At 46.7% G+C, this 16265-nt stretch overlaps 1 protein-coding gene across 1 annotated transcript in view; it reads right to left on the minus strand.

Moving 5' to 3' along the window:
- The window catches only part of LOC140407875 (EEF1A lysine methyltransferase 3-like), a 29269-nt gene extending 18783 nt beyond the window's left edge, over window positions 1–10486 (minus strand). The window contains exons 1-2 of the mRNA XM_072495096.1: window positions 10405–10486; window positions 275–515 (exon numbers count right to left, since the gene is read on the minus strand). Of these exons, the coding sequence (XP_072351197.1) occupies window positions 275–406 (132 nt within the window). The 5' untranslated portion in view covers window positions 407–515; window positions 10405–10486. The remainder of the gene's footprint in view (window positions 1–274; window positions 516–10404) is intronic.
- Between the last annotated feature and the right edge of the window lie 5779 nt (window positions 10487–16265).

The raw sequence follows: 16265 nt of genomic DNA on the forward strand, positions 1-16265 counted from the left end.
AGGAACCCAATTTAGAAATCCCAGAAATAACTCATAACATTACACAGTGTCCAAGAAATCCACGTCGCCGATCCAAATGGGAGAACATCAGTCTCCATTAGGGAGCTAATATTAACTGCCTGGGAATCAGACCCGGACCTGACTGTGGAGATAAACCCACCGAAATCAGCTTCTAAATCGAGTGAGTACAGCCCAAATTGCAGAGGTATAGCAATAAGCCGGGAATTCACTTTGAACCCCAAAGAAAATATTTGTAACAGGCCGCTGGACTTACAGGTGCCCAGACATAACAGGAGACGCCTAGAGACGCTCCTTTAAACATCGTAATCTTTATATTGTGTCCACTAAATTCATAGTCCGCTTCCTCCAACTCCGTGAGGAGCCTTCTATCCGCCCAGCTGGTCATCCTCGCTGATTCCAAAAGGAAGCTCGCCGATCACCAAACAGATTCGTTTCAGCCCTAGGAGTGGATTTCTACCAGATTCACCTCCACAGAGCCACTCCCAACTTGTTATCTAGGAATAAGCACAGAATTGTTTTTAAAGTAGGAGACAGCGTTTTAATTGTTCTTTCAATCCTAGAATATCACTGGGAGACCCACACCAGAGCAAAGGGGAACACACCGCACTTCAAAATGGATACACAGGTAAGTAAGAGTATTTACCAAATTCGACTTGAACACAACATTGGTCCTTGACACCTCGGGGAATTGAAATAGAACTATTGAAAGAGACAGCGATAGATTAAACACCAAAGGAGTTCTGGACAGACAATGATAAATGATTCACATTGCCACTGGAAAAGTACCAGAGCATAAACTTCGACTCTGTGCTGTTATGATACGGGACTAATATCAACTTTACATCTCATTGAATGTCAATTCAATTCATTGTGAAACCTGGAAATTAAAAGCTGTTATCGGTAAAATTGATAACGTCGCGATACCAAAGTCTATTAGGGTGGGAGAGGAAACATACTGTCCTATGCTGCACTGGCCTCTATGTCACTGTTGTCCTAAACCGTGATTGTCTCTGAACCGCCCTTTGAAATGGCAAACAAACCGCTCATTGTTGGAGCACCCTGACTTCTCCAACTGCAGCGCCTGTTAAAGCATTGCCGAAGGCAGGCTGGGTGGTTTGAAACTCCACATAGCTTTGATTTTATTTATCCATGGGGTGTGAACGTCACTGGAAAGGACAGCATCTGTCGCCCATCCGAATTCACCCTTAGCAACATGGTGGTGAGCCGCCTTGAACCACCGCAGTAGTGGGAGAAAAGCGAATCTACTGAGCAGGCAGTGACGCTGAAGAGGTAAACAGAGCCCACCCTCTCCAGCACGTCTAATGTGTTTATTGCATTTGTCGGGACTCCTGGGGAGCCAGTCCGGGAGCTCGAGAATTTGTGGTTTGATGTTGATCACATTGGGGGTGGCGGCGGATTGGTGGGGAATTGTGGAGTTACGGACGGAAACCAACAAGTCTGGCTTTCCCAGGTGACTCACACACATTTAATGCAGGCTGTCGTATCATTCTTTGATGTGGAGATGCCGGCGTTGGACTGGGGTGAGCACAGTAAGAAGTCTTACAACACCAGGTTAAAGTCCAACAGGTTTGTTTCAAACACTAGCTTTCGGAGCACTGCTCCTTCCTCAGGTGAATGAAGAGGTATGTTCCAGAAACATATATATAGACAAATTTGTCTATCGGGGGTGGCGATCTTGGTGGGAAAGAGGGTGTCGTTCGAGGTGTCGAGCATTGTGACAGACAATGGCGGTAGGTACGTAATGGTAAGTGGTAAGCTGCAAGGGGAAAGGGTGGTGCTGGTCAACGTGCACGCCCCGAACTGGGACGATGCGGGTTTTATGTGGCGCATGTTGGGTCGGATCCCGGACTTGGAAGTGGCGGGCCTGATAATGGGGAGGGAGGGACTTTAACACGGTGTTGGATCCGGCACTGGATCGCTCCTGGTCTAGGACGGGTAGGAGGCCGGTGGCGGCTAAAGTGCTGAGGGGGTTTATGGACCAGATGGGAGGGGTGGACCCTTGGAGATTTGCAAGGCCGGGGGCGAGGGAATTTTCATTCTTTTCGCACGTTCATAAGGCCTATTCCCGGATTGACTTTTTTGTTATGAGCAGGGCGTTGATAGCGAGAGTAGAGGATACCGAGTACTCGGCGATAGCCATTTCGGATCACGCCCCGCATTGGGTAGACCTAGAGTTGGGGGAGGAGAGGGACCAGCGCCCATTGTGGCGCTTGGAGGTGGGGCTGTTGGCGGACGAGGAGGTGAGCGAGCGGGTCCGAGGATGCATAGAGAGATACCTGGAGGCCAACGATAACGGGGAGGTCCGAGTGGGGATGGTCTGGGAGGCGCTGAAGGCATTGGTTAGGGGAGAGCTGATCTCCATTAGGGCCCACAAGGAGAGGAGAGAGCAGAGGGAGAGGGAGAGACTGGTGGGGGAGATGGTGAGGGTAGACAGGAGGTATGCGGTGGTGCCGGAGGAGGGACTGTTGAGGGAGAGGCGTAGCCTCCAGGCCGAATTCAACCTGTTGACCACCAGGAAGGCGGAGGTGCAGTGGAGGAAGGCCCAGGGGGCGATTTACGAGTATGGGGAAAAGGCTGGCGCATCAGCTTCGGAAGCGGGACGCAGCTAGGCAGATCGGGGGAGTTAAGGATGGAGGAGCAAGTGTGGTGCGGAGTGGGGTTGCCATCAATGGGATCTTCAGGGACTTTTATGAGGAACTGTATCGGTCTGAACCCCTACTGGAGGAGGGAGGGATGGGCCACTTCCTGAACCAACTGAGGTTCCCGAAGGTGGAGGAGGGACTGGTGGCGGGATTAGGGGCCACGATTTTACAAGAGATATGTGGACCTGTTGGGCCCGTTGCTGGTTAGGACCTTCAATGAGGCAAGGGGGGGGGCATTGCCTCCGACGAAGTCCCGGGCATTGACCTCCTTGATCCTGAAGCGGGACAAGGATCCCCTGCAGTGTGGGTCTTACAGGCCGATTTTGTTGCTAAACGTAGATGCCAAGGTGCTGGCGAAGGTCTTAGCCATGAGAAGTGAGGATTGGGTGCCGCAGGTCATCCACGATGACCAGACGGGATTCGTGAAGGGAAGGCAGGTGAACGTGAATGTGCAGAGGCTCCTGAACGTTATTATGATGCCAGCGAGGGAGGGGGAGGTGGAGATGGTGGCGGCGATGGACGCTGAGAAGGCCTTCGATAGGGTAGAGTGGGTGTACTTGTGGGAGGTGCTGAAAAGGTTCAGGTTTGGGGAGGGGTTCGTCAGGTGGGTAAGGCTGTTGTACGAGGTCCTGATGATGAGTGTGAACAAGAGAGTGAACAGGAGGAGGTCTGAGTACTTTCGGTTGCATCGAGGGACGAGGCAGGGGTGTCCCCTGTCCCCCCTGCTCTTCGCACTGGCGATTGAACCCCTGACTATGGCACTGAGGGAGTCGAGGAACTGGAGGGGGCTGGTGCGAGGTGACGAGGAGCATAGGGTGTCGCTCTATGCGGACGACTTGCTGCTATATGTGGCGGGCCCAGTGGGGGGAATGCCGGAGGTAATGAGGATCCTCAGGGAGTTCGGGGATTTCTCAGGGTACAAGCTCAACATGGGGAAGAGCGATTTGTTCGTGGTTCACTCAGGGGACCAGGAGAGGGGGATTGGCGAGCTCCCACTAAAAAGGGCGGAGAGGAGTTTCAGGTATTTGGGGTCCAGGTGGCTAGGAGCTGGGGGGCCCTGCATAGACTTAATTTCACAAGGCTGGTGGAGCAAATGGAGGAGGAGTTTAAGAGGTGGGACGTGTTGCTGCTGTCCCTGGTGGGTAGGGTGCAGTCAGTCAAGATGACGGTTCCTGTTCCAGTGTTTTTTGTTCCTGTTCCAGTGCCTCCCAATTCTTATCCCGAAGGCCTTCTTTAGGCGGGTCAACAGGAGCATAACAGGAGTGTTTGTGTGGGCGCGAGGGACTCCGAGGGTGAGAAGGGTGTTCCTGGAGCGGAGTAGGGATGGGGGGGCTGGCGCTGCCCAACCTCTGCGGGTTCTACTGGGCCACCAATGTGGCGATGGTGCGCAAGTGGGTGATGGAGGGTTAGGGGGTGGCATGGAAGAGGCTGGAGACGGCGTCTTGTGAGGGTACGAGTCTGGAGGCGCTGGCAACCGCGCCGCTGCCGCTCCCTCCAATGAGGTATACCACGAGCCCGGTGGTAGCGGCTACCCTCAAAATCTGGGGGCAGTGGAGGCGGCACAGGGGGGGAAGTGGGGGCCTCGATGTGGACCCCGATATGGGGGAACCACCGGTTTGTCCCAGGGGGATAGATGGAGGGTTTTCAGGGTGGCACAAGGCAGGATAAGAAGGTTGGGGGAACTGTTTGTGGACGGGAAGTTCGTGAGCCTGGGTGAGCTGGAGGAGAAGTACGGGCTCCCCCGGGAAACACCTTTAGGTATCTACAGGTAAGGGCGTTTGCCAGGCGGCAAGTGGTGGAATTCCCGCTGCTGCCACCATGCATGGTACAGGACAGGGTGCTTTCGGGGGTGTGGGTTGGAGAGAGGAAAATTTCGGCAACATACCAGGTGATGCAGGAGGAGGAGGAGGCTTCGGTGGAGGAGCTGAAAGGTAAGAGGAGGAGTTGGGGGAGGAGATCGAGGAGGGAACGTGGGCAGATGCCCTAGAGAGGGTGAACTCTTCCTCTTCATGCATGAGGCTCAGCCTCATGCAGTTTAAGGTGCTGCACAGGGCACACATGACCGGGACAAGGATGAGCCGTTTTTTTGGGGGTGAGGACAGGTGTGTTAGGTGCTCAGGGAGCCCAGCAAACCACACCCATATGTTCTGGGCATGCCCAGCGCTGGAGGAATTTTGGAAGGGCATAGTGAGGACGGTGTCGAGTGTGGTGGGATCCAGGGTCAAACCGGGCTGGGGGCTCGCAATATTTAGGGTTGCAGAGGAGCCGGGAGTGCAGGAGGCGAAAGAGGCCGGTATTGTGGCCTTTGCGTTCCTGGTAGCCCGGCGAAGGATTCTTCTTCAGTGGAAAGATGCGAGGCCCCCAAGCGTAGAATCCTGGATCAACGATATGGCAGGGTTTATTAAATTGGAGAGGGTGAAATTTGCCTTAAGGGGAACGGTGCAAGGGTTTTTCAGGCGGTGGCCACCGTTCTTAGACTTCTTGGCAGAACGGTAGACAATGGTCAGCAGCAGCAGTCCGGGGGGAAGGGGGGGGGGGGTTCTATTTTATTTTTGTTTGTCTATACTGGGGGATCTGAGGGGGTGTTTCTATTTGCTATGTGTTCCAGCGGGTGATAATTTATTATTTATGTATAGGGGGGAGGGGGGCACTGGGTTGTTTTATTTTGTTTGGTATTTAATTCTATTGGGTTCCTTTTACATTTTGTTGTTGATATTTTGTGAAAAGTTTAATAAAAATTTTTTTTTTTTTAAAATAGAATTAAGTTCTGTCATTAGCTTTTATAACTCTTTAGTTCTTTTAAATTTTAATATATGTTAGTTGAATGTACTGTAATGTTTAGCAGACCAATCATTGCAAACATTGAGGTGTGGTTTATATGGACTTTGTGTAACTTCTGTAACTTTGTAAGTTTACAAAACTATTCTGTAAGTTTAATTGTCTTACACCAAGCACTGGCAGATACAAATAAAATACTATTGCAAAGCAGTTATCTCTGCAAAAACACATTAATAAGCGCCCGTTTTAATGAAATCAACAGATCAATTAGATTTGAATGAATCCATGTTTCCAGACATTGCATGCTGTGTTATCTCAAGTAGAAGCAGACATGAAAATTATTCTCACTCATATTCTATACATAATACTGTATTCGTACTTTGTGAAATTCTTTATTAGTTTTAAGCTCATAATCTACTTTACCGCTCTATTCTTTGTTTTAAAAGTGAAGTAACTCATTCCAGCAGAGAAAAGTAACAACAACTTCAAATAACCAGTCCAAAACAGAGTCACTGATCGGGGTCCGATTTAATACTAATTAAATTAGGTTTTGAGAGGATAAGCTCAAGATATGAATCATAGAAGCATGACCTGTCCACCATGCTGAACAAGTGGGCAAGGGAGATATCAAAACATGCTCTTGTCTTTGCAAGAAATAACACAATCAATCTTTAATGAGAGGGATGGTCTCACAGGTAATTGGCACCCGAGAGGACCAGTCAGGGGACAATGGGATATTACATCAGTAAATGAGCATCACCGACATGAAACCAATTGGAAGCTTATCATGCACACATAGACCAATCACTGATTGATCACGAACTCCTTAAATCAATTAAGAATGAACCTCCCCTCATTTAGGGCAATTATAATGCAATAACATAATTGATTACCTTGCGGGTTGTGGCTTGGGGTGAATTAATAAACAGAATATTTCACTGAGCAAGATGCGCTGCATGTTTGCAATTGATGTTCGTTTGCAGTGCTTGCTGTCCAGAGGGAAGCAGAGATTACAGGGAGAGAAGAGGGATAGAGTGTCAACCTGCGCCCAACGCCGGACCGGAAAGCAAGAGCCGTTGTATGCGAGTCAAGTCGTGCCCTGTCTTAGTAGGTACAACGTATTAAAGTGCAATTTATTAAACTCTATAAGAAGGGAACACTCCTGTTCCTCTTGGCCCACAAGCAGTGCTGTAAAGCACAAGCAGTGCTGTAAAGCTATGGACCTGCCCCTTTCCTGGTTAGGATATGAAGTGCATTCCCTGAGAGTGCGGTGGAGGTAACTTTAATCGTGCCTTCCAAAGGAGAATTGGACCAAATTTGAAAGGGAAAGCATGCCAAGCTGAGGGGAAAGGGCCAGATTGGCACGAGGTGAATTGCTCCTGCAGAGAGCTGGCACAGACCGGATGAACTAAATGTTTTTTTTGTGAGTATCCTTCCTATGATTTTGTGATTCTCGTCTTTTATCTGCTCATAGGTTTCCCTCGGCCCAGGAAATCCAGCTAGAATTACTTAAATATGAACATTCCTAAAATGAAATGAAGGCAGCAGTCTCTGTAGCAGCTTTATTTGCGATCCACCCCTTGAGTGTGGATTTGACGGGCGCCTCCATTTAAACCCAATGTGGGCCGCTTTATGCCGCTTCCCCATTTGTTAAATTTTAATTTCTGTCCTGACTCAAACCCACCCATTTGGGAGGGTTCAAGCGATCACTTTAGTTCTTGTTGTTCTCTGTTCTGTAAATAATTCAAATGTTTTTCAAAAGGGAATGGCCAAATCTTTTGGTTTTGCAGACAGTATGTTCATGGGCTGGAATGTCGGACAATGCAAATCCCACCTACTTAATGGCACTTTCCATAAACCAGGATCTTGACTAGTGCAATCACAGATAGTGATCCAACTTCATAATCTGTCCACAAACCTCGTCGATTTCAGTTGGTATTCGAGTACCGGTAATCGAGCTGGATAGAGCTATGGATCCAATTATAATCTATTAATGTGCCTTAATAGGGTGAAGGCTGGTTTGTTGAGATGGGAGAATCTTCCTCTGCCATTGGTGGGCAGGGTACAGGTAGTGCAGATTAATATTTTACCACTATTTGTGTTTCTGTTTCGATACCTGTCGTCTTTTTGCCGAAGGTGTTTTTCAAGCTGGTGGATAGGCTGATCTCTTCCTCTGTCTGCGTGGGCAAGGTGGCCAGGATAAGGAAGGTGGTACCACAGAGGGGTTGGCAATGGGGGGGGGGAGGGGGGGGAGCAGTTAGGTCTCCCAGATTTGATGTAATATTACTGGGTGGCGAATGCAGAAAAGATTCAGGGATGGAATAGGGAGGTAGGGACTTTGTGGGTGAGGGTGGAGGAGGGTTCATATACGGGGTCAGTGTTGCCGACGCTGGGAAGTATTTGGCCACTCCAGTGGTGGTGGCCACACTGAGGATTTGGAGGCAGTTTTGGCAGCATTTTAGGTTGGCAGCTGGATCAGGGGCAGGTGCCGATCAGGGGAAACACAGGTTTGTGCCGGGGAGGATGAATGCGGGGATCCAGGGATGGGAAGAGAGGGGGATCAGGAACGTTAAAGATCTGTTTCTGGGAGGGCGGTTTGTGAGCTTGGAGGAGCTGAATGAGAAATTTGGGTTGGGGAGGGGACGTTTCCGGGACATGCAGGTACGGGGCTATGCAAGGAAGGTCTGGCGACCTTCCCGATAGTGTCTGCCTCATTGCTGGAGGTGGTACTGGGGGGTGGGGGGTATTGGAGAGGGGGTGTCATCTCGGTGATTTACGGTAATTATTATTTGGAGGGGTAAGGTATCTATGGAAGGGGTTAAGGGTGTAGCCATCTGGGATGGCCACGTCTCGATTACAAAATGGACACTTGCAATGACTGCAGGGAAAATTGGACAATGCGAGGAACAAGCAGGTGCAAGCTCTGTCTGTTGATTAGAACCTTAAACAATCAGACAGGACAGAAACTTCCAAACGATTTGCATACTAATGAGCCATCTCCGGGGACAAAAGGGAAACATTTAGATACTCAATGTTAGGACAGACTCCCCAGCACCAGAAGAAGCTAAGACAAAGCTGACTGACAGTCACCAGGACACGCCCAGCGATCAGGGAACCACCCCTCTATTGGAGGAAAATCGATACCGATGATTGGGAAAGACCCAATTAGTTGAGGCCAAGTTCAAGGCCCACCCAAAAGAGCGCGAAGCCCTTTTGAGTATAAAAGGTATTTCCCAAGGGAGAACGCCCCCCTTTGGCTTTGGCTCTCAGTGAACAGAGAGACCAGCCTAGCAGCTGCAGCAGACCAAGTAAGTTCCAAGTCAACGCACGCTACGAGATAGATGCTCCTAGTTGCTACCCTGTAAACAGCTCAACCCAGCAGCCTCAGAACCAAGCAACGACCATTGTTCCTCTGACTGAGTGGGTGCCCGAAGCTAAGTATAGGCCTTAGTAATAGTGGTAGTTTAGTTTGTAGAGTTTATGCATGAGTAGATTTCACTGTGTGTAAATAAATGAGCATTGCTTTAGAACTTACTAACTGGTGTATCGAGTCATTGATCAGTATTCGGTTCTGAACCTTGTGGCGGTGTCGAAAGATACCTGGTGACTCTTGAGCAAAAGTGATTAAATAGAACCAAATTAAGAACCAACCAAAAGTTAGCAACAAGGATAAGTGGGATGAAGAACTGGGGGTAGCGTTTGAGGAGGGACGTGGTGTGAGCTGCTGCAGAGGGTGAACTTTATGCGCAAGGCTGGGGCTGATACAGCTGAAGGTAGCGTACAGGGTGCACTTGACATAGGCAAGGATGAGCCAGCTGTTTGAGGGGGTGGAGGATGTCTGTGAGCGATGTGGGAGGGGCCCAGCAAACCATGTTCATATATTTTGGTCCTGCCCAAAGATGGAACAATTTTGGAGGGCAGTCTTCAGCACCATTTCGGGAGTTCTGCATGTTGATGTGGAGCCCGGACCCCTGGAAGCCATATTCGGTGTGTCAGACGGGCTGGAGTTGCAGACGGGTTTAGTCTTGGCTTTGCTGATTTTACGCCAGTGGGTCTTGTTGGGTGGAGGTCAGCTTCTCCACCCTGACGTGGCGGAGGGACCCGCGGGAGCTTCTAGCCCTGGAGAAGGTGACATTTGCTCTGAGGGGCCGAGTGATGGGTTCTACAATATTTTGGGTTTGTTCATTTTGGAGAGTTGATCACTGTTGACTGCTGAGGGAGCGGTGGGGAATGGAGGGGAAGAGATAGGTGTGTCTGGTGGGTGGGTTTTGTTACTGTTGTAAATTGTGAAAATGTTAAATTTGGAATAAAAATACTTCCAAAAAAAGTTTATGCATCTCAACTTAAGAAGCGAAATTTCCTGTCACAACCCACACTCCAATATGGGGGAAGCCAAGTCTCACAATTTTCCATTTTATTTTGCAATCGGTGGATAAAAAGAAGCGAATTCCATCTTCTCGCATACCCTAAGCTTACAGTTCTTTTTTTAAAAAATAGATTTGATCATTAGTAAACCAGCAATGAACGAAGTGTGCTTATTGTTTGATGATAATAACAACAATTCTAAACAGAACAAAATTGTTTTCCTAATTTTTACACTACTAATAATATACCATCATGGCAGGACCAACAATTTTACACTCATTTCTATCGTAATATTTTATATGCACGGGACAACATTAACAATAAACCGCATTTTACTTCCATTTTCTACGCTGCAAATAAAATAATCAATTCTGTTGCTGTGCTACATATCATTTTTGGGGGACTGTGTTATTCCACCGAGTTTCGGTACTCGCGGGAATCCAGATCCCACTTACACAGTAATCACGGCACAAAAGCGACGCCGAATGAGCATCGGGGACTAGATCAGCGTAAAAGAGAAAAGCGAAACAGCGGATCATTCTAAATTAAACATTCATAAAGAAGACGGAGAACTCACTTCAAGATGTCTCGCTCTTCCCTCAGTGATCTCTAACTCTCTTTGCTTCCACTCGCGTACCTGCCACTGAGCAGAAATGCTCCATAACAGTAAACTTGCGCCCCAGTTTTAACCTGTCAAAATCTCGCCAGAACTATAAGCGACCAGGTTAGTATCGCAAGAGGGCAACTGGTGACCAATGAGAGAAAAAAACGCCGCGAACTGAAATTGCTGAAAAAACAGCAATGATTTAGGGGAGGGGCGTGGTGATGGGGTTAATTTAATTTTCTGAACTTAATCCCTAGAAATGAGACCAGAACAGTCAGTCCAGTCAAGCCTCTCCCAGTGAGAAATTGAGTTACTCTGATCCCTAACTTCATCTCCACCATTTGAGAAAGACCCCAAGGTCCCCTGGTCATTATGGAGGACTCTATCTGATTTTCGCCAGTCTGTAATAACGCCAAACTATTTTAATTGCAATAACTGACCCAGTATGTTTCTCACTCTGGTGGCTTTCATATAAAAATAATTCCTGATGTCATCAGTCCCCTGATTAGGTAATGGAATAATTTACAAGGAAACAGAACTAACTTCTCAGGTTTAAAATTTTGTTTTTATTTATTTTAAAGGCTCATTTTGCACAAATGCCTATTAATGGTGTTTCAGAGAGATGGGTTAGGACGGGTTCTTGTGCATAGCCAAGCTGATGTGAGACACAATTGGAAATGAAGAAATGCTGGGTTAAATGGGAAGTGCACCGAGCTGTGTACCTCTGTACTTCACGTATTTGGCGCAATGAATGTCATTCAGGAATTGCACATTATTGTATGGAATGACCTTCCGTACTCAGTTCTGTCTAAATTTCCGCCAGATCCCACATCGAAAGAGCAGCTGAATAAATCGCCTCGACTTCTCTTGAAGTCCAACCTGAATTCCGCTTAGTTCAGTTCGTGTAATACACAGTTGTTCAAGTCTGGGGTGTTGACGGAGATAATTTTCAGACATAGTCGTTTTCATGGTTCCTGTAAGTGGATAAAGCAGCTTGTGAATTAATAAATAGCCAGTTGGGGTTCCCAACTAAGATCGAACTGTAAATATTGTGTAGCAAACGCCACGTCGCGATCTGACCGCGATTTCTCCCTTCAAAATGATGTTTTATTAATTTGGGCTGGAGGGGAAAGGTGACCTTTATTTAACATCTCATTTTAAATCTATTATTAGGAATGGCAACCTAGATGATGCACTGAAATTCCTTGAACGGGGATTGAACCGACCTCCTGTAACTCTTAAGTGTGAATGTACGACCATTGAGCTATGACTGACAGGTTAAAGTTTACCTCTGATTCTCCAAGATACAGTTTGTACTGTGGGTTTGGGACAAGATAATGTCAGGTCGTGTAGGGGGTCGCCTTTCTGCGCCGGTAGCCGAAAGATCTTGCTTGGAATTATAACTCCGCCCCACACACGCTTAATATGCACCGGGGTCGAGACTAGAATTGGACCCTAAAGTGCCTTGAGCTGGGTGAATTATTCAGAGTACGAAGACACATTGTCGCCCCTATCACGTGGGACACCATGCTCCCCCTGCTTGAGCGACTTCATATAGTCGGTTCATTTGTCAAATGACTGGATTGAGTTGGAAAGTGGCGCTTATGACCAATTCTATATTGACAGCAAGTCTCCTTGTTTGTTGGGTTGTAAAATCATTTTGCGAGCGAGGCAGAGGCAATGGCAATGTTTCTTTTTCACACTGAGGTAACCAATGCTGTTCTCTTTCGGCAGATGTCCTGTACGTCAGTACTTGTTCTCTCTCAAGTTCTATTGCATGTGTCCAATTTGTTCTCGTGCAAGTTTTCGCAATGAATGAAAAACTCTGACTCCCACAGCATCTGTGATCATTCATTTTTTCTTGAACTATGAATTGTGAAAGCGTTGCGTCTTTTAGAGCTTATTACTGGCTCAGAACATCCCAAAGTATTTTACAGCAAGGGGTTACTTTTCAAATTTCGTTATGTTTCAATACTGGAAAAAATACAGCAATGTCCCACAAACATCTGGGAAATAAACCACCTGTTTTTGGTGTTGCTGCAACTGCACATCCCAGTCATTAACAGTGGTTGTTCTGCTTGCGGCCTTATTCTGAAATGTTCTGATATGACAATTTATGTTTTGTTCTGGGTGAACAGAGTGCTCCACTCTCTGTGTGGAGTCTGTTCCTTCTCCCTGTGTCTGTGTGGGTTTCCTCCGGATGCTCTGCTTTCCTCCCACAAGTCCCGAAAGACACGCTATTAGGTAATTTGGACATTCTGAATTCTCCCTCTGTGTATCTGAACAGGCGCTGGAATGTGGCGACGAGGGGATTTCACAGTAACTTCATTGCGGTGTTAATGTAAGCCTACTTGTGACACTAATAAAGATTATTATTATCATGAGCGGAGACAGAATTAATGTTCACCAATGGGATTTCTGGAAGGCCTTTGACCCTGTCCCTCATAATAAGTCAATGGAACTATCAATTCAGTGAGATAGATCATGACGCATTTAAATGGATGGTACCTGTTTGGTTGCTCATCGCATGTCACATGTCTCTGTGTTGGGCTTGCTGCAGTTTACTCCTTTTTAGAAATGATTAAATTAATAATTTTGTCCAATTATTTCCAAATTAACAGATATTACTAAACTTGGAGGAATAGCAAAAGTGGAATTTAAATGCAAACATTACATGATTTTTCACAAACTCGACCAGTGGGTCGAGAAGTGGTAGCTGAAATTGAATAATTATGCATGTGAGATAATAAGATTTGACATACGGAGGGTAAATGTGAATGCATTTCAGATATTGGAGCAAGCGTGCACTATGTTCTGCTTTGGTACTATCCAGTACCATGTAACTTTACTTCCTTTGCTGAGTGGAAACGGAAATGCAATGTATACCCGGTGTAGGAACCCCAAGCTACATACCGTTTACACCTTCTGTCAGCTGCCTTAGAATTCCAATTCGGTCTGTACAGAACAGACAGCACATCGGAGCATTTTCACCTCCACACTCCCGTCACACCCAACACATTGAATTGGTTCTGCTTTCAGCTGCGATCGTCAACAGTGCATTTCCAAAACATCCTCACTGAGGATTTCCCAGGATTGAGAGAAGATCGGGAAAAGATCGGCATAAATCCCGGATGCACATGTAAAGGCTGTTTCCGCCAATCTTCTGCCATAGTTCCAGCAGTCAATTGGGAGAATCACAGAAAGAATATGACATCAGCATTTTTTGTTTTCCATTTGCATTAATTGCAAGATTGTACTTTTAACCAAAACGCACAGCTGTTGTGTTATGCTGCTTCGGATGACACAGGCTGCTACTTGATGCAGTCTTAACCAGAGGATGCTCCAGACTCTGAAATGAGTTCAACGTGTTTATTGAACTATTAACACAGTTCTCAAATGAGTTTGACTCTCTGCTAATCTAACTGTAGTAATTCAGTCTAACTGTACCAGCTTGCTCTAAGCCACTTGCTGGGATGTGATGCTGCTGATCAACCCTGTCTAACTCTCTAGATGTCTGTCTGTGGAAGAGGCAGCGCCTGCGTGCCCTGTCCTTTTATATGGGTCATGTAGTGCCCCTTTGTGGTAATGCCACCTCTGGGTGTCCTGATTACCCATTGGTTGTGTCCTGCTCTAATGACCCATTGGTTGTATGTCTGCATGTCATGACATCTCTGGTATTCCCTCTAGTGGTTGCTTAGTTGTTGTGTATTTACATTAACCCCGTGTGTATATACAGTGATGCATATCACTACATCCCCCCTTTCCTCATGTTACATATTTTCTGTACTTTGTTAAAGAAAATTGTACAAAACAGGTAGATAAATGATGACATGTACAAGTTGTGATGATATTGATGATTATACAATACCAATTAACATTTATGAGTCCAAACTTTAGGAATTGATACGGTCGAGTGGCTTGCTTGTTTTGTTATTGAAGTGGTGATGTTAATGCTGTCATTTTCTTGTGAACGCCGTCAGTGTTCCTGTGATCATGAGGTGTTCGCATGGTTGATTCACTTCATTGTCTGATTTGGACTCTGTGTTTTTTTATGCTTGCAGTAGCGATTCTGTATGTCATCTTTCCTGAAAGCTGGTTTGCTTGTTTGTAGTGGAGCAAATGTGAATCGGTGAGATTCGGAGTCACGCCATGATATGTCTGCACTCTTGCCATTGTCTTGAGCTGTGCTGCCACATTGTCCTTCATGTGCAGAGTTGTACCATGTCGTACAAGTCTTTGTTCTAATGTTGTTGTTTTTGTTGTGTTTGTCATGCTTGTTGTTGCCTTTGTTATGCTTCTTGTCGTTGTTTTTGTTGTTGTTCTTGTAGTATTTATTGTTGGGCTTGTTGCGCTCAATGACCGTTCCGTGTGGATAATTCGAGTCATTCTCAAAGTTACTTGTGTGAGTGTCCTTTGTGGTATCTGATGCTTCATTGAGCGTTTCTTCTTGAGGATTCTGAGAATGACCTGATGTGGCATTGATCTTGGTGACATCACTCCTTTGTGGTTGATGTGATTCCTCTTTGATTCCTTGGTGCTCCTTTTCTGGAGTCATTTCTGGTTCACTTGAATCATTTTTGGTTTCTTGATGCTCCTCGTCTGGAGTCAAAATCTTCAAGATTTCATTTTCTTGTGGAGAGGCTCGAGTGGATGAGGCTTTAATTGATGTGGTCTCACAAGTAGGTTCACTTTGATTGTTGAGTTCCTCTGTATGCACGAGCTCAGATCTGTCAGTCTCGCTGTGATGTTGCACATCTTGTATGGGAATTGTGATGCCTTCGTCACTTGTCTCACATACAGTGGGTAGACCTTCAGTGTCTTCTTATTGATTAAATGAGCAGGATAGACTTTCATAGTCTGGTTCTGGTGGTTGAAATTACCTGGGTAGACTGTCATAGTCTTTTTGTTGCTCACGTGAGCTTGGTTGCATCGTCTGCTGCTGGTTGCTCAGATAAGGTGGATAGACCTTCATGGTCTTGTTCATGCATGGACTGCATTATGGAGTCTTGAGTTGCTTCCATTGTGGAGTCTGTCAATGAGCTCTCTGTGGAGGCGTGTATCGCTCTCTCTGTGGAGTCTTGCATCGTTCCCTGTGTGGAGTACGCGCAGTGGTCTCGCTGTAGAGTCGATCTGTGCGCTCTCTACGGAGTCGTGCAGTAGTCTCACTGTGGAGCCTTTCACCACTCTCTGTGTGGTGTCAGGGACTCTTCGTGGTGCATGGACCACTCTCTGTGTGGAGTCAGGGACTCTTTGTGGTACATGGACCACTCTTCATGGTGCGTGGACCACTGGTTTGGTGTCAGGCCGCTCTCTGTGGGCTTCGTCTTTTTCTTGGGTATTTGACAGATTGCTGTCATCTCATGCATCGACGAGCTGCCATGGCATCATGGTATTGGATTCGTCTACCATGAGTAAAGTCGTATTGAGCTTTACAACTGTGTTGCTGATGCAATGATCCTCAAATCCGAAGAACTCAACCGTATCTGAGTAGTATTCTTCAATGTACAAATCATCTCTTTGTGGTTCGGATTTGTTATTGTGCTCGCTATGTCCAATGATTAAATCATCTTCTGAGTAGCATTCTTCAATGTACAATGTAGTGCCCCCTTGTGGCAATGCCACTTCTGGGTGTCCTGATTACACATTGGTTGTGCCCTGTTCTAATGACCCATTGGTTGTATGTCTGCATGTCATGACATCTCTGGTGTTCCCTCTAGTGGTGACTTAGTTGTAGTGTATTTACATTAACCTCTTGTGTATATACAGTGATGCATATCACTACAGCAGTGAACCTCCATTTGACACCATCCCCCGTTATCCAAACCATTGAAATC

The sequence above is a fragment of the Scyliorhinus torazame genome, chromosome 2, assembly GCF_047496885.1.
Source record: "Scyliorhinus torazame isolate Kashiwa2021f chromosome 2, sScyTor2.1, whole genome shotgun sequence".
Lineage (NCBI taxonomy): Eukaryota > Metazoa > Chordata > Chondrichthyes > Carcharhiniformes > Scyliorhinidae > Scyliorhinus > Scyliorhinus torazame.